Source organism: Melanostigma gelatinosum (assembly GCF_949748355.1).
Source record: "Melanostigma gelatinosum genome assembly, chromosome: 13".
Lineage (NCBI taxonomy): Eukaryota > Metazoa > Chordata > Actinopteri > Perciformes > Zoarcidae > Melanostigma > Melanostigma gelatinosum.
Genome location: NC_136646.1, coordinates 2534569 through 2553748, shown reverse-complemented (window position 1 = coordinate 2553748; position 19180 = coordinate 2534569). Strand labels below are relative to the sequence as shown.

At 42.3% G+C, this 19180-nt stretch overlaps 1 protein-coding gene across 3 annotated transcripts in view; it reads right to left on the bottom strand.

Moving 5' to 3' along the window:
* carm1 (coactivator-associated arginine methyltransferase 1) overlaps positions 1-19180 on the bottom strand; it is a 30911-nt gene that overhangs the window by 1223 nt on the left and 10508 nt on the right. Inside the window, exons 2-16 of one of the 3 annotated variants that reach the window (XM_079281945.1) lie at positions 16831-16956; positions 14782-14888; positions 13158-13262; positions 10585-10695; positions 10268-10445; positions 8689-8779; positions 8338-8419; positions 8142-8227; positions 7964-8053; positions 7722-7859; positions 6624-6713; positions 6392-6504; positions 3023-3139; positions 1509-1577; positions 1-1387 (exon numbers count right to left, since the gene is read on the bottom strand). The exon at positions 1-1387 is cut by the window's left edge and continues 1223 nt beyond it. In XM_079281945.1, coding sequence (XP_079138071.1) covers positions 1248-1387; positions 1509-1577; positions 3023-3139; positions 6392-6504; positions 6624-6713; positions 7722-7859; positions 7964-8053; positions 8142-8227; positions 8338-8419; positions 8689-8779; positions 10268-10445; positions 10585-10695; positions 13158-13262; positions 14782-14888; positions 16831-16956 — 1643 coding nt within the window. In that variant the 3' untranslated portion in view covers positions 1-1247. Of the gene's footprint in view, positions 1388-1508; positions 1578-2731; positions 2843-3022; positions 3140-6391; positions 6505-6623; positions 6714-7721; positions 7860-7963; positions 8054-8141; positions 8228-8337; positions 8420-8688; positions 8780-10267; positions 10446-10584; positions 10696-13157; positions 13263-14781; positions 14889-16830; positions 16957-19180 lie in introns of those variants that run through there. The other 2 variants (XM_079281946.1, XM_079281947.1) reach the window with 2 other exon arrangements.

Below are 19180 nucleotides of genomic sequence, written 5' to 3'. Positions count from 1 at the left end.
TAAGTTTTATTTTTACATTTTAATAGTTTTTATGTAAAGTTCAACTAAGACAGGTGTGTTTTTTAACTTTGACTTTTCCCCTGCTTCTGGCCTTTGAGCTAGGCTAATATCACGGGAATACGTAAGATGTGCGAGCACATTTAAAGCTGCGCTGATCAATATTTGGATTTTTAACGACAGATCGATTGTGTAGTGTGAAAGGTGTCAACAGACTGCTTTTTACACGTGGACAAACGTCAAATCGTGCAGCTTATGTTTTCAAATGAGGTCAACTATCATCTGACGTGTTGTGCGATAACATGCTAGCACGGAGCCCACTTCCTGTCGGTTGTAGCGTACGCTGAGGTGTTAGCAAAGAGGACTGGAACCTAAAAATCTACAGCGGACGAGACGAATGCAGCGCTTTATCTCTTTGTTCAGCACAGAAGGTGACCGGTGTGCCGTTCTCCCGAAACTTGATGCTTTAAAGTGGAACTTCACTTGTTTTGTACAAGTCACAAAAAATAAAAAAAGCAAATTTTCCGTACTCTTTTGGGTGCTCTGGCTTCAGTTTTCTGATATCTCCTCCTAAAACCCAAACTGTCTGCATATCGAGGTGAAAAAAAAATCACTTGTGATTTGTCTCGCGTGAGTCCGTCTCTTGAGGAAAGTGCGGCAGGGCCCTTGAGGACTGGATCAGATATGGGAAGCCTACATGGCAGCCCAGAGACGAGTATTGATGATGTCGATGATTATGATAATGGCGCCCTGCTGTACAAATGAAACGCTTTTGTGTAGAGGTTGGAGAACTGTAGGAACGGACTGGCGTTGGGATCTGGCAGAGAGTTGAGTCTCAGGGTACAAAGGGGTTTGAAGAAACACTTCGGCGATCATTCTGACACCAAAAAAAACAAGACGTTAAAAAAATGATAGGGGAAGTGGAGGGACTGAGATACATTTTGAAGGGAGGAGGGGATAGATCAGAACAGCTGTGCAAGTCCCAATGGATCCGAGGAGGGAGGGGTGATGAGGTTTCGTCTGTCAGCGAGACAAAAGAGTCTGGACGGATACGAGAGCGTTCGACCGTTCATATAGTGATGGACTGAACAAAGTAGAATGAGGGGGACGAACAAGGGGAGGCAGTGCCAGCACAGCACTGGTTTTGGTATATCGGTTTTGGCTGCGGTCGGTGTGTTGGTAGGGGGGGCTGGGAATCTCTTGTCATGCGGGGGCGGGGCGGTCGAAGGGGTCTCCGCGAGGTCCTCGCCTTAACTTCCGTAATGCATGGTGTTGCTGGGGATGACCATCGGCGAGGCCATGGAGATTGCGGCGCCCCCCATGGTGAACTGGTTGGTGACGGGATAGTAAGTACCGCTGCTGCTGGGACCCGACTGGCCCGTGGTGGCTCCTGGGGGAGGACAAACAAAGCATGATGGCGTTTCCAACTGGAGATGGTCCATTTCTGTGAGGCAGCCTGATGCGTTTCTCTACTGTGGTGTTTGTTTAAATAAAGTGTCAAGAGGACGTACCCTGGACAATTCCTGTGCTCATGATGGAGCCCATCCTGGAGTGGGTGTGGTTTACAATTCCAGTGTTCACTGTGACCAATCAGAGAGGGGAGAGCACAGTTAATGATACGTGCAGCGCTTCAACACATTTTAGCTTCCTGTTTCTAGCTACAAAACAAAATGGTGGGAGCCCTTAAGAGCCACTCACACAACACAAGAGTAGTTCAGCCAAAGACGGCAGAGAGGCTGTCGAAAACACTTTCATGTGTAAGTGTGGTCGCTGCGGGAAACATTTGAAAAAGCTGAAATACTGTCGGCGCTGTTAAAATGGGAAGTGGAAACTGAAGCCCTGAAAGGAGTTGAAGTGTAGGAGGTAAATTGTGAGTGGGAGGTGTCAGTTGAAGTGAAAGTGCGGAGGTAAAGGATTGCCAGTTCAAGTGAATAAACTGAAAGATGGTGTCCGTGTGGCCCGGTGTACCGATGCTAGATCTCAATACCCAAAGCAGACACCTTTAATCGTTAGTGAGAGAACATCCGGCTGGCCAGGATTACTTCTGTTGTGCATCCTGTTACATTGCTAAATGCCACTCTTACAAACCATTAATGTTTGTGCATATTCCCAGAGATGAGGTGCATTCCTTAAGTATGCGATTCCATTTCCTCAATAGATAGTTTAAGTAATCTTTTTATATTCCATCCAGGCATTAAAACCCTTCTTCTCACCAGACAGCACCGTCTTTCTGATGACCGTCAAATGGAAAGAAAGGAAAAGGCGCTCCCACACAAACACTTGTAACATGTTAATGTGACCGGCAAAAAAAAGATTAATTCAGAAGTATCAGACTGACCGCCGACCGATTGGTGCATCTCTAGCAACGAGATAATTAGCCATGGTATTGTATCAAAGTCGTACTTCTGGTATCGTAAGAACACTGGTTAGGAGTACATTCAGGGTGACCAGTTGAAATTAGAAGAGCTGATGTCGGGTTTTGTTTTTTTTGTCATTCAAAAAGGCCAAAACCTGAGACAAAGATTTGAAGTGTGATTTGAAGTGTTAGCATTAAAATGGGTTGAAATGTCAACCGAAGAGCAAGAGTAAGAGATGAAAGAGGTTGAAAAGGTCATTAAAAGTTCAAAGGGAGGACGCATATACTGCAAGAGGTATTTGTGGAAAAATGTAATTATCAAATTATAAACACCGTCAACGACTGAGTTACACAAACGCATTGTTAAACTGTTGATTAGTAACATTACACATTTGACATTCATCAATCTGACATGAAGCATCAAGTAGAAAAGGTGTTGAAACACTGCGCCGCTTCACTTGTCATGAGCTCACATATGTCGCCACATTTCTACAGAACACAGGTGGGGGAAAATGTTTGGTTAGCCATTGTTTTCTCAATGATACATACAGTGCTGCAGAGCTGACTGGAGACCAGAACACTTGTTCAAACCGCCAGTCTGCAACGTCATGCTGCGCTGCAGACCTTCTCTCAGTCGCTCTGCGCTGTGCTCCCCACTACGTTAAGTACCATGAGACGTTGAGAAGTCGGGGGGAGTGTGATTCGTACCCAGGGGGATGAGGTTGTTGTGAGACACCGCCGGGCCGCTGCCAATGACTGTGCTGAGGTCATAAGCTGCAGGCATCCCTAGAGGGGGGAGACACAAAAAAAATAATAATCAACGCGCACTACAAAGAAGTCATCAGATTCAGCGTTCTCAGTAAATACAGCTCTTCTTAGTGCAGGCCCTGGTGACACCATGTGACTTGGGAGAGGGCGGGGCAGACCTCGCAGAGTGTCCGTACAGTCTCCCATCACGTTTGTTGAGGACGGGTTCTTGAATGCAGTTTTCAGTGCTGCTCAGCAGGTGTTACTGAATCCATGCGGAGGGATGGGATGGCAACCGCTGGTTTGCAACATGGCAAACATGGGTTATTAATGTTTCACAATTCTGATTCAGAATACCTTGTGTTTCGCATTTGTCCGTATGACCTGTAGATTGTTTGCAGTGTTACTTTCAAGTTACCGTGAGGAACTTCAATGCAATGATACGAGACCCTACTCTGGAGCGGAAAACCAGGATGTACGAACATCTAATGTTATTGAGAATCAAATGTCCGAAGCTCCCGCTGTTGCTCTGCCGACAGACGGTCGGATGTCACGGACTACACACCGCTTCAGACACCTCTTGAGAGTGTCACCAGCAATGATTTGGCATTTCTGCTTTTTTGCTGTATTGAAAACGTACCGAAACAAACCGAGAATTTTGTGAACCGTTACACCCTAGTATGTATTTATATATACATATATGTGTGTGTTTACTCACCGGCCACTTTATTAGGCACACCTTGCTAGTACCGGGTTGGACCCCCCTTTGCCTTCAGAACTGCCTTAATTCTTCGTAGCATTGGTCCATATTGACATGATAGCATCACGCAGTTGCGTCTGCTGCACATCCATGATGCGAATCTCCCGTTCCACCACATCCCAAAGGTCCTCTATTGGATGCCAAATTGTGACCCTACCATCTGAATGTGGTAGCTGAAATTGACTCATCAGACCAGGCAACGTTTTTACAATCTTCTAGTGTCACGTCAACATGTCAGTGAGCCTGTGTGAATTATAGCCTCAGTTTCCTGTTGTTAGCTGACATGAGTGTTACCCGGTGTGGTCTTCTGCTGCTGTTGTCCGTCTGCTTCAAGGTACCACGTGTTGTGCGTTCAGAGATGGTATTCTGCATACCTTGGTTGTAACGAGTGGTTATTTGAGTTACTGTTGCCTTTCTATCATCTCGACCCACTCTGCCCATTCTCCTCTGACATCAACAAGGCATTTTGGTCCACACAACTGCCGCTCACTGGATATTTTCTCTTTTTCGGACCATTCTCTGTAAACCCTAGAGATGGTGGTGCGTGAAAATCCCAGTAGGTCAGCAGTTTTTGAAATACTCAGACGAGCACGTCTGGCACCAACAACCATGCCACGTTCAAAGTCACTTCAATCCCCCTTTTTCCCCCATTCTGATGCTGGCTTTGAACTTCAGCAAGTCGTCTTCACCACGTCTAGATGCCTAAATGCATTGAGTTGCTGCCATGTGATTGGTTGATTTGTGTTAACAAGCAATTGAACAGGTGTGCCTAATAAAGTGAGTGTATATACTAGGGCTGGGCGATATGGCCTAAAAAAAAAATCTCCGATTTTTTTACAAAAAATCCGATTCACGATTTAAATCGATTTTTTTCCCCCAAATTTTTTTGCAGATGACAGAAGCTGTTGAAAACATTTTTTTCTTTTATTTTGTGATGATTTTCCCTCGTAGGTTGATAAAAATAAAGTGCAAACAAAACCTGAACATTGTAGAAAGGTGCCTGTAGTATACAAAAAGTATTTGGTCACTCTTTTGTTTGCCTGAATCATTTAAATATAAAATTAAATTAAACATAACATTAAATGACATTAAATAGTAGCCTTCCATTGTAAACAACTGTGCAAATGTAACTTTTTACAGTAAGCTTTTCTAACTGAATACACTGATACAAACACAGCATGAAATAAAATGTATGTGACCCTTTAACATTCACATTTTCAAAAGTGCAACATCTGATCTAACATCAACATAACATATTTTGCACAGTAAATAAGTGCATGTAAACAAAATCAAGTGCATTCACAACATAACCAACAGTATTAAACAGTAGTGCATGTTTTTTCTAAATATTTTTTTGCCAGGAAGACAAGCCTGTCTACTACCTCTGGCTTCAGGCATGCACGGTGGCATGTAACAATGCCCCCCCCCACACACTGAAAAGCCTCTCAGAGGGGGCACTTGTAGCTGGCACAGAGAGGTATTTCTTTGCTAAAGTACTTAGCCTTGGAAAGTTAAGTTGGTGACGCTTCCACCAGTCAAGTGGATCGGTGTCTGGGTCAACCTGCTGGACCACAGGTCAGTTGTTGCGGAGTAGAATGACATCCCCTCCAGCTCCGCAGAGATCCTTTGGCGTGTACTATTGTACAGCCGAGGCAAGGCAACGTCAGAAAAATGTTTACGGCTTGGTAGCACGTACCTGGGGTCCAAAGCTTTGAGACGGTGAATAAACCCCGGCTTTTCCACGGTGTATATGGGCACCATATCTTTTGCGATATACATCGCGACTGCATCCGTGATGGCTTTCCACCGGGCACTCTTCTTCTCATGCGGAGTACAGTTGGTGAATGTCTCCAAAATGCTGGGTTGTTGTTGTGAGGTGGCGGCGGCGGTGACATTGTTTTAGTTTGTAAACAATGCGCGCGCACTCTACTACGGGAACCCAACGGGGGGGAGGGGTGGGGGCGATTTTCTCGATTTTCAATAAAACACATCGCCTTAAAGCACACATTCGAATTAATCGATTAAATCGATTTATCGCCCAGCCCTAGTATATACCAGATGTTTGTGTGTGCCTACCAAACATACCAATACCATTATTGACCGTTCCTTTCTTTGTCAGTGGGAAAACTTACAAAATCAGCAAGGGATCAAATTATTATTCCCTTCACTGTATACGTGTGTGTGTATATGTATATATATACATATGTATGTGTATACATATACATATACATATGTATACATATACATATGTATATGTATACATATGTATATGTATACATATACATATACATATGTATATGTATACATATACATATGTATATGTATACATATACATATGTATATGTATACATATACATATGTATATGTATACATATACATATGTATACATATACATATGTATATGTATACATATACATATGTAGATTGCTTTAGACCCGTTTGAATCAGTTGGGAACAGCTGCCTAAGCCGGGGTGCCGCTTATAAACACATGAAGGGTCGCCGTCATCTACCGGTGTTTATGTGTGTTCACCTGATACAGCCATCCCCTGATTCATGTTGTAGGCCGTGCCCGTGTTCCACATGTTCTCAGACGGGGAGGTGTAGTGTGAGCCAGGAGGGGGGTTGGGGGTGGTGCCTGTGTACCTGCGAATACAGACACACACACGTTTAACATGGGAGAGGCGGACAGTGCTCCCCGTCTTACATGTCAAACGGTGCCATCCGGATCCAGGTGTGTTGCTGGGGTCAAGAGACCAACTCACCTGAAAAAGGGGTTCTTCAAGTCCAGGAGGTTGCTGGACTTTGATCCGGTCTGGTCCACCTGGGCAACAATACTGATGTCATAGCTTTGTCTGTTGAGAGGGAGATCATTGAGAGCATGAGATGAGACTCTCGTGTCTGTACAGTAATCATGATGCTACAGCTAGCACACGATTTCTAGTTCTTAAAAGAGGAAAGTGAAAGGTTTATCCCCAGAAATCAGGCTGCGTTTATGACATGCATTACTTCTGTCGGCTACTTCTGCATACGCAAAGCAAGAGCACATCCTGAAGTGTGATTCCATGGATTTCGTCGCTGGAATATGTTCTATTCATTTACAATGCACTGTTCTGTGGCTTATGACTGGCCAGAGCTCTCAAATACCACTTTTACAAACCGTTAATGTCTGTGCATATTCCCGGGGTAAATTGAATTTCATGAATGGGTAGTTAGGTGGCTGGACTATTTGGAAGACAGAACACCAAATTGGTAAGTAAGTTAAAGTAACGGATTTATTTTCCTGCCCGTCTGCCCATCTTGTACGGTGGACAAAGAGCTGATAGTGTTGCATCATATATTACACAGATAACTTGTGTGGGGAGAAATAAATTGAAAGCGGGACAGATGTGTATACCACCTGTCTGCTTGCTGTAAAACCAGCTGCTCCCAGGGCCACAAACTTAAAGGCCACATTTTCTAACCCTATGGCCGGAATAATGCATTGAATGTTTTTACATGGAGTGGAGACTTCCTAATTAAAATATCCCAAAGCATTGAAACAATCAATATCTTTTACTTTATTTAAAGTCTGTCTGGCATTTAATGGGCCCTGCCTCTCCTGGTCTCGAAGGGGAGTCATTAACAGTTATTTAGATTATTATCAGGAGCTCAACACATGCACGCAGATATTTTCAGAAAAAGTGGCCATCATGGCAACGATGCAAACCGGTTATGTAGGCCGACGTCCCCCACCTGGTTACTAACCGGACCCCAGCTCCACAGACCAATAGTTTGAAAAACGTCCCACTGGAAGTGTCTGACATGTAGGAGTAAGAGGTGGACCAACATGCTGCAGAGGACTACGTTCACAAGCGTCCTACCTCTTGTTGGCCATCAGCATGGCAGTGCCGGACAGCGTGTCGCCAGCCTTGGTGAAGAGGGGGGACTGCAGCAGACAGCGCACCTGGTACCAGTGGGTGAGGGGCTCCGTGGGTGCTGTGGACAGCCATACTGTCATCCTGCAGAGATACGGCGCAAGGTCAAGACGACTGTGTGGGCCTAACTCAAGGCGGTTCTTTAGATTCAAGCCACTCATGTGTTTATCAGTAACTGGTGGACTTACGATGACCCCATAAACGCCACATCAAACCAGAAAGCCAGGCCGTGCACCAGGCCTGAGTGCATCATGTGGAACTTAAAAGGAATCTCTATCCTGGGACCCAAAAGAAATGGCAGAGAGACATTAATTACATTGGGTATAAGTATACATTTTACACACAAGCATTTCTACACACACACACCTGTAGAGATCCTCTTCTTTGGCCTCCAGGAAGTTGACTGTGTATTTGACCGACTTGGCCATCAGAATACGGATATCAAATGTGTCCTGTGGAGGAGAGCACAAAAACAAATCCAGATCGGCACGACTCAAATCCAACACTGTCACACGGCCAGTGTAAAAGAAACCCGTGTATGTGTGCGTGGTGGATGACGTACCACAATAGGCTGGCGGAAATACTCATCCACTGCTGCTCCCCGCAGGGCAGAGAGGTCTACACCATGGAAGGAGGGCTGGTACCTGAGGGCCAAAGAAGGAAGTCACGTTTCATCTTTAAATTGGTCTCACTGATCACAGTAAGAATATTGAAAATAACAACAAGTTAAGTTGGCAGTGAAGACCAATCAGTGGTCTGCAGTGGTTTATTTATCAATGGAAACAGAAATAACCATTCTAATGTGTAATGAACTGAACTGGACCGCTTCATGGAAACGTGGCTTTTGACAGTTATTTTGATTGTTCTGCAGTCAAACTATGGGCCCTCTATCCCACCCTCTTCCCCTCCTCACCAGAAGTTGGCCTTGGTGAACTGCTCCATGTAGAGCTGCTCATCTGTGAAGGGGGCCAGGTGGACGTCACCGATGGTGGGGAACATTTTACCTGAAACACACAACCACCGAGGAGGCCAGTCAAAAACAAGACTGATGTACTGGCAGCAATTTACAACACACGAGAATTAAATGTTCTAAACTGACATTGAACCATTTTGAAACATTAACCAAGGACGCATATTTACTTGTGTATACTAACTGTGGCCTCATATATACATGTGAATACTTACTATGGACTTACACATGTGTATTAGGGGTGTAACAATACGCGTATTCGTATTTAACCGTTCGGTATGAGGCTCACGGTCAAACAATACGTTTGAATAATACTAGTGCATTTGGAAAATGCAGAAGCTTAAATTGTGGGAAATATTATGTTTTCAGTGGAGCCACTGTTCTCAAACTGGCAACCCACAAGACGTGACGGACAGCGTGCTCTCTGATGCGCCCACCACCAAAGAAAAACGTTCTACTGCAGTCGGGCACTTTTGCGCTGTGACACGCTACAGTGTAGCAGCTACACGAAGCTAGCTCGGTGCAATATGGCGAGTAATAGACCAGAAATAGAAGATCCTCCAACGACCTGCAGGTCTGGTGTTTGGAGCCACTTTAGTTTCTCTGTGAACTACGAGGGCGATGGCGACAGAGTGGTGGATAAAAAAACACTATGTTCCATTTGCTACACGAGCAGTGGGAATACCTCAAACATGTTAACCCATTTACGCCGACATCACCCCAGTGTGGCAGTGGTTGGAACTAAACGAAAACCTGGAGCAGCACATACGCTTCAAACTCTCCCCGAAGCGTTTAAGCCATCACCACGGCGATTGGTACATTTATAGCCACGGACATGAGACCGGACTCTGTAGTGGTAAACGCAGGCTTCATGTACCTGCTGAATGTTATTAAGCCCCGTTACAGAATTCCTTCACGAGCCCATTTCAGCCAAACCGTAATTCCCGCTTTGTACAAGAAAACAAAAGCACGAGTGGAGAATCAAATGTCTGAGGCACCCGCTGTTGCTGACAGCGGATGCCTGGACGTCGAGTGTTACACAAAGCTACCTGACTGTAACGCACATCACCTGACCACTGAATGGGAGATGAAGATCGACGCTCACTCAGGTTTAGTTCCATCATTGTTCAACCTAAAATGATGATGGATAAGATGTAAGTAACAATACTACGTAACATATTTTATGGAGCAGCTTTTGTTTTTTATGCTTATGTGTTGCTAAGAAGACACTGTGGACTTGTATATATTTGTCTGTACTCACTGTGGACTTGTATATATTTGTTTATTCTCATTGTGGACTTGTATATATTTGTCTGTACTCACTGTGGAATTGTATATATTTGTTTATTCTCACTGTGGCCTTATTATGTTAATTAATCCAATGATATCTGAAACAGCTGGCAGAATTGCAGTGCTTTCCAAAGGTTGTTTCTGCTGCTCCTTTACTAACTTTGACCCCTCATCCTACTATTTACCACATCATTTCCCATGTGCCATTCTTCTGTACCCCAAACCTGCTCACCATTGGGTTTGAGGAACTTCTTGGCATGCAGGTAGCTCTCCAGCATGCGCTCATTGAACAGCATGTAGCCCATGGGCTCTGAGATGATGATGTCCACCTGCTCGGGGAGCGTCACCTCCTCCACCTTCCCCGGGATGACGATCACGCGATCACCCAGACGGTTACTGTTCACCAGCACCTGTGAGACAGAGCACAACTTTATACAAGGATCTGAAATCCTGCCTCAAAACAGAGCGACCCATCAACCAGGTCATTCAAAACATATCAGTCAGGGAACTGATGTCAGCATTAATCGGTGCGTGTGTGTGTGTGTGTGCCTCAGCGTGCTGTGCCATGGTGCTGGCCTCCACAGCGTAGACCTTCCTGGCCCCAGCTTGGGCTGCAAAGAAAGACAGGATCCCCGAGCCACAGCCAACATCCAGCACCACCTGTGAGAAAAGAGAACAGGATAAATTACAGGCTCATTGTGCCAACGTGACCTCTGACCTCTCTATGACTTGATACCAACTTATAACACTAAGAATGGTCCGGCCACAAAAATACCTCCGTTAATTAAACCAGTGCTCTACTTTATAACAGCGGTGGTTATGTCAAAACAAGCAACATTAGCCTATACTCTGTAGCATCCAGGACTGGCTTTCACACACAGAAGAAACACTTCCAGTCGTAAAAAGGGATTTAAGCATTTCTTCTATTTCTTCATATACCGTACTTTTCGGACTATAAGCCGCTACTTTTTACCCCACGCTTTGAGGCGTCTGCTTATAGTCCGGTGCGATTTAGTTACGGATTTTTCCGTAGCTTTTCTCCGCCACAACAACCGCAACTTCCGGTTCCGGTCTAACACAACATTTACGAGCTCCCGACACAGAACAGTTGCTACGGCCAATGGGGAAATGCTAACCGCGATTAGCATTAGCGAATATATCATTTATCTTTGTACATCTTTTCATGCAGACATACTTGCATTACAGACTAAGGTCTCTCATGGCTACCAAACGAAAAGCAATGAGGCAATAACGGTAACTGTTGTTGCTCATAGATCTGAATAGCTGTTGTGCTAGCAGCAACTGGCCAAGCCAGTTAGCCGTAAATGCTATTCAGAGCTATGAGCAACGTGGGCACGCTGCATGAGAATATCAGCTTTTTCACAATCGTGGCAAATCTTCCAGATATGATAGGATGTTTTGAAGTTGAGTCAGGAGAGAAGCTCACTCGGTCTATTCCTGCGCTGGGTTAATCATTAACTTTTTCCTCCGTAGACTACATAGCCAACCAGTCTGCTGGCTGAGTCAGAGTTTTTAAAGAGCATTTGTCTGTAAACTGCTCTGAAGGGGTTTAAACACTCTGGTGATGTTTTCTTACATTTTTCAGTTAACGATTTTTTCTCTGTATTTTGGACCAAGAGATTATACTTTGATTTAAATGCAAATAAATAAATAACGAATTGGTTTCTTCGACCAAATCCATTTCTTCAAAGTTTCTCGAGAAGCCATCAGGAAGTGGTCACAACTCGTCGGACCGTTCTCAGCCCCTGGGGGTAAGTTGTGTTTGATCCAGCTCGGTACACCACTGATTGCATTCTTGACATGCACAAACCACACTGATACTTATTCAAATTAGTTTCGCTCTAGTGTAAGCAATGACACCCGGAAGAGACCCGCTTGCGTATTAAAAGAGCTTTAAAACGGTTTGGGCTCTAAAGCAGGGTCCTATCAAATTCGAAAAGGGTTAAGGAACAATGTACATTAAAAGAAAAAGTTAATACTTTTATAAGACCGACTGCTAGTCTGAGCGACCGAATTACACTATCAAGCTGAGTTACTGTGGGTCGATTCAGACGGGACAGCAAGCAAGCCATCGACCTGGTTTGTGTCGGCAATTGAAGAATATTTTAGTGCAAACTTAGATTCCGGTAAAAGTCACTCTGAAAGTAGAGCAGTGCGCGAGGCAAAACAGGGACTGAGAATTCGGGAACCCTTCCTCCCGAATATCTCCCGTAGGGCCAGGTGTGAAAATCATATAGGGAACGAATTAAAAAGCGTGTCCCCTCCTTCAAGCCAAATCTTAAGGCATCAGGGGCACACACAGGGAAGGACCGACTCCTCCGGGCACGGGTCACGTGGAGTCGTGATCCCTCTGGTGGATCGCAAGGGTTGATCTATCGCCGGCAGAAACTCCTGCCTTCTGCGCATCAGTGTCGGCACGGAGCTAAATCTGCTCAAACTTTTGTGCGTTTCACACGAAAGGCCTCCTATTTGCTTATTACTAATTATTTCCTGATAAATTGAAAACATTTATATAAGGAATCTAGTTTTAATAACTCAAATAGAAATAAAGGAAAAAATAAAATAAAAATGAATTAATTAACTTTTTCAATTTTTTTTTATTATCAAATAAAATAATTAAAAATCGTGAGGGGTCACCCCCCAGATTCACGTAACAGGAGTCTTACATTTACAACCGGCCCTTTGTGGGCGACCGTGACGCTGATGTGGCCCAGAGTGAAGATGAGTTTGAGACCCCTGGTTTAATCCATTCCTTAAACTTTTGCTCATGTTTTTGGTTTTGTAAAGGCTAAAAAAAACAAAAAAGACGCACCACCATGTGTAGTCTCCAAAGCCACGTGCCTTGTTACAGTTGCTAAACTATGACGGGACAATAATTGTTCGTTAGACGGAGATGATGAGCAAAGAGTAAATAGTTTAAGACTAATAAGTATTTGTCAAGTTTAAGCTGCTCTTTAGCACTCGTTAATGTCGGTCATATTTTGGTCCGTCTGAATATTAAAACTGTAAAATTAGCCGTTAGCCTTTTAATAAGTGTCTAACTCTGAATCTACGTATAATTGAATGATGAATCTGTCATCTATACGGTGGTGTAAGGATACCTTATCCTTGAAGTCAGTGTGGTTCTGGAGAATAGCCCGTTGGTAAGTCCCTGTCCGAACGTAGTCCTGCATCATGTTCTGTTGCTGAGAGAGGTAGCCATAAAACTGCAGAGAGAGAGAAAGCCATTATCGTCTATGAGATCAATGTCGTACGAGTCGACTCAGTGAGGACAGACGAACGCATCACATTTCAACACGTAAAATATAAGACTGCAGTCAAAGACTTGGACCAAGTGATTTTCAAATATGCTTTTAGAAAAAAATGTATTAATAAAGGAAGAAAAACACATTATCCTCCAAGTCTCTCAGCATTTGATTGACAGCTGGATCTGGAGGGACCCAAAGACACAATGTCAGCAAACCTGTGCTGGGAACTGTAACTTATACACCAAAGACATTAGCAGTGGTGTTGAAGATTAACACTTATGTCCCCAGGACAACAACTTATAGTTACAACTCTTCTCTTTAAATACACACGTGACACTTTAATAACATACCCGTTTTAACATACGGTTTGTCTATCATGTTTTGTTGTAAATGTTTATATTTTGAAATTATGTCTTTTACTATTGCACTGTTCATCGTCAGTTAGGCAAATGATATGCACAGACTGCGAACGTCTTTATGACAGCGACAGGAAATATAAACTGCAACTCAAAAGGTTGTGTAGGTGGTAGAGAGTCCCTTTTCAATTTTTTTTGTATGAATGGTTTGCAAAATAAGTCATGTTTGGTATATGAAATGGCTTAGCCAGACTGACAACTGAAAGGGCACAAAGAGACAAAGATCCTGCTGAGCAATAGTTGAATGAGAATAGAAGAAATCCCCGGTCATTGTTAAAAGGAAGTGAAAGCGTAGCATCGAAATGTGTTCACATTTAAAACAAGTTCCTGTTACAATGTTTCCGATAATGCAGTCTATGACAAGCAGAAATATTAGCAAGTACTAAGAAATACTTCGACAATAGACAACGTAGGCTAGAATAGAGTTAGCACTACCGAATAGCAGCTGAACTAACAAATCAGTTTAAACCTCTTCAATCTAACCAAGTAGACTGCACAGGGCCCCAAAACGACCACCCAAAATACTTAAAGCCCCGATGCAAGCATCGTTGTGTTTCAATAATGATCGACGCTCACTTATGCTTTTATGGACGGGGGAAAAAACTGAAAAATCTAAAGGGATTTGTGGGGGAAATGGTTATGACAGTATTCTCCCTTGGCTTCTTCTTTTGGGGCCAAAACTATTTAAAATATAAATAATACATTTGGTTTCTGAATTGCACTCTTTTTGTCTCTTTTAAAGAAGTCTATTAAAAAGAAAAACGTTAAGATAACGGTTGACCCCAAACTTTTGAGTGGCAGTGTCTCTTTCTTCATTTGGGGTTCTAATTAGGAGAACATCTGTACACTGTGCAAGAGTTGTGTTCCAGCTAGACATCTCCAATACTTCATGGAACTGAATTAGGAACACCTTTAAAATAAAAAAATGTATTTTAAAGAATTTTAAAAAGAATTTCTCCGAATAAAGAACAAAGCCAGCATGGGGGTAATTATTAAGGTTCGTCATTAAATGACAAAAATGAATCATTCTCATGTGTGTGTACTTCTTGGGAGCCTCTCACCTGGAAGTACTGTACAGCAGAGGAGTCCTCTGTTCTGTCACTGAAGACTGAGCGCTCATTGACGTGCCCACGACTGTTCTTCAGGAGGTTATAAAAGGACTGAAAGTCTGCAGCGGAACACAAACACACACGTATAAGAAGAACAATGATGCACTTTACACTGGACCCTACATTACACAACAGCATGCATACAGTGCAGTCACAGCAGTTATGTTGAATGTTTATGTTTGAACTTGTGCGTGCAAAGGTTACTTCACTTCCTTTTCACGAAGCCCAACGTTAACAGTTTAGAGCAGTATAGCGTTTCAGATATTCGGCACGTTTGAGTCACTTTATAGAAATACCAGAACACAAGCTAAAGTTATGTATTTTTTAGTGCTGGGCAAGTTAACGCGTTATCGCGTTAACGCATTCATTAATTGACGGCGACAATTATTTTATAGTGAGTTAACGAATTTTTTTATTTTGAAAGTCCGTGGACGAAGTCTTCAGCAGACTACATTGATGCAGCGTGTGGGAGAAGTATAGATAAACAAAAGCAAGACAAGCTAACAGACACTAAAGAGAAGTGGATACAAACTGCAGTTAGAATACACGGCTTTACAACGTGCACCAGCTGTTGCTCTCCCTCTACTGGACATCGCTGCGGTCAACTCAGCAGACACTTACATGTTAGTGCAACTATATGCTGAAATTCACAGTAAACTCATTCAAACGGCGCAGGTCGGTAGCGAGCGAAGGACTTTGAAAGTATAAAACACACTACCTGCATCTCGTGAGTTAAAGGGAAAACATACATATGATATAAGAATGATATAATATAAGACATTTGATCGCTACTGTGTAAAGGGAATACTGCTGTTAAAAATAACCTTATTTGTTTTAATAAATGTTTGCAAACCAAATGTTATTGCCCTTTTGTTCATATAGCAGTACTTTTAAAATAAAAGTATGCAATACACTACTTTTTAATTAATTATTGAACTTTGCCAACAATGCGAATTAACAATGCGATTAATCGCAAAAAATCCATGTGATTAAATATTTTAATCGTTGCCCAGCACTAGTCTTTTTATTTGACTGTGGTGATGTACGGCATGTTTCTGTTGCTCTGTTTTAGATATTGGTTCAGGTCATCGACTCAATCAGGGATATTGAGAACAGCTTGTTTCATTACTTTGGCTTCATCAAGTCTGCGGCAGACCTTTATACTTTTTTTCATGTTCGTATTTTCAAAGAGAAAAATATTTTTAGATGAGGATTAATTGAAGACGTTGTCTTGGGTAATGTTGCCTGAGTCGAAAACTTCCCAATTAAAGAGCTGCTAACGTTAGCTTCTGACAGCATCCAGGACCAGTGAGAAAGGAAATACAACACAGTGGAAGTGGTTCTGTTTAAATGTAACTTATTGAGTCGATGACCTGAACCAATATCTAAAACAGAGCAACAGAAACATGCCGTACACTACAAACTAATGTAGTTAATACACTTGCTACTGTAGGTAGTGAACTACTTAGCAGAGCATACTAATGTTGGCACCTTATGTTGGAGCAGATAAACCAACCGTTTAATCACTTCTTTACACAGATTTTCTCTTGATAAAAAAGAAAGTAGTCAACATATTTTTATACGGAGTGTCTCTGTTACTACAGCCCCAGGGATTCAACATTACAGTAGCACATGGTAAGTGTACCCAGTGTGTGGGAAGCACAGACTTACCGCTTACATAACGGACGTTGGCATGTTGGCTCTCTCTGGGGTTATAAACAGAGAAAAGTAAACCAATCCACCATTTTCACACGGTGGCCATAGCTATGGAACTGTCTGACTAGTACCTGGGAAAGCGTGACGTCAGACACATGGCTGCCGTGTGAACATGGTGAATGTCATGCTGGAATTTCGACAGAAAAATACTTCCTTTCCTGGCAGTATGTTTTACCTAAAATCATGGTGTTTCCACATTTTGGCTCATATATACAGTGTGTGTGTGTGTGTGAGAGACGGATGTACAGCGTGTAACAGCCGTATTGTATTTGGGTGTGTGTGTACCTGCAGGTGAGGCGAACTGCAGCAGGACGCTGTTGCAGCCCAGTGTGATGATGAATGACTGCTTCCCCACGCGGCTGCACTCAGTCTCCCTGGAAACCGAACACTTGAACACACTCGCCTCCTCTCCTGGACAGAAAAAGAACAGAAAAAGTTAGGACAATAAGAGACATGCTGTCCTACAGCCACTGAAAATAAAACCTGTGTGCCGAATACTGCTGGAACTTTACGTGTATTATATATCTTTAAAGTCAACGATGGCTCTGGAGGTGACGTTTGACTGCCTCCGTAATACAGAGCACTGACGACGAGCTGTAAGAGGCTGAGTCACTTCGGCACTGATTTGACAGCCTGCATGTTCAGCTTAAAGAAGATGCTTTGATTTGTATTTTCATTTTGTGTGACATCTTCTAAAGAGTTTTCTTGCTGCGAGGCACATTTCAGATTCACATTTCAGATTCAACCCAACCAGCTCCTGTGTGGGAGAGCTGAATGAAATGCACCTCCAGCCTCTTCATCTCCCTCCGCCGCTCTCACACTGTGGAGGGATATGCACGAATGATGAAATTTGGTCCTTTTTTAAAGAGCTTGAAAAATATAAAATAAAAATACATTTATATATTTCTACAATGTGTAGATGCGATTCAGAATGCGTACCACCAAAATACCCAGGTTACAGCTTGTGCTCTGTACGTTTGTAATTGTCAACGAATCCCAGAACAACATCCAAGACCAAAACTGTTTGTCCATCTCTCAATACTCTCCGGCTTCTTTACTCAGTCTGGTCCCACTGGTTCCTACTGAACATGGAAATCCACAATAAAAGCCCCACAAATATAAAAGTGTCTTAAGGCTCAGTCATTTCCTACAGCTGATCGCTGTAGTTTTTACTCAAACAAGAAGAAATGATGGCGTTTGTTGAGGACTATTTTCAGCTGCGTATTAAGCCACATTTGGTGCTCCAGTGAGTGTTTGTGGCAGCGGAACGATGTATGTGGGATTGAGTGAAAATTAACTACAGTGTGTGTGTGTGTGTGTGTGTGTGTGTGTGTGTGGTGATGAAGGAACAGGTCACCCAGTGAGACAATGTGGCCCACTGACGTATACCGGTTTTAATTTCCCGTACGATATGAATTGCTTTTCATAAAATGATTATTTTAATAAATCGGTGAATCGGATCCTTTTTTTGATGAATCGGATAAAGAAAAATTTTAAAACAAAAAAAGCATTAATTTCCAACCCTTTATTCAAAAACAGAACTGACCGTCAGAATGTGCACAAACAGGTTGCTCCTTGAACATCCCTGAGCTGTTAAAGTAATAATTAAAAAACAAAAGGACTAACACAAAAAACATACACATGTGCACAAAAATATGTATAATTTTGTTTAAAGGGACCTGAGCTGTCAGAACAATAAATAATTTATAAAAAAGAAAAATACAAATCAGAAAACTTAACAGGATTTGTTTGAACGTCAGAACTTGTTCTCTACACTACACTCACAAACTGAATCATCACCGTGGTGCTCCCGTGCCATATCATGTCTCTTTTGCATATCTTGCAATGAACACACTTTTTTCATTTATTCAGTGTGAAATGCTCCCACACCTCGGACGACTAAAGGTCGTACTGATTTATCTGCCTCCGCCATGTTTCAGAACAACGTTACGGGTCTGATGCTCTTTCCTCTGTTGTTTACTTGTTTACTTTGATTGTGAAGAGCATGAAAACGGAAGTGATTTTACTGTGAAGAGACAGGAAGTAGCATGATACATGCTTATTCACGGCAACAATGATAACGATAAGTGAAAACCTAACGTATATGTCGGGTGAAAGAGCGCGGCCTGTTCACTGTAACAGTTGTTAAACTGCAGTTTTCAGGAAGTAAAGTGTTCCGTTCAAAACCAGACGTGTCTTGGTCGTCATTCGGCGCGATTTATTGAGTGGCGTAATAATCGCGCGACACAACGAATCCATAATGAAATTTGATAATCGATAATGAAAACGATTATTTTTGATAGTATCGATTGTATCGATAATCGATTGTATGTATATATATGTGTATATATATATATATATATATATATATATATATATTAAGCCCCTCCATATATATATATATATACATACACATATACATATATATATATATATACATATACATATGTATATATACATATACATATACATATATACATATACATATATACATATACATATACATATATACATATACATATACATATATACATATACATATATATATATATATACATACATATACATACATATATATATATACATATACATATATATATACATACATATACATATATATATATACATATACATA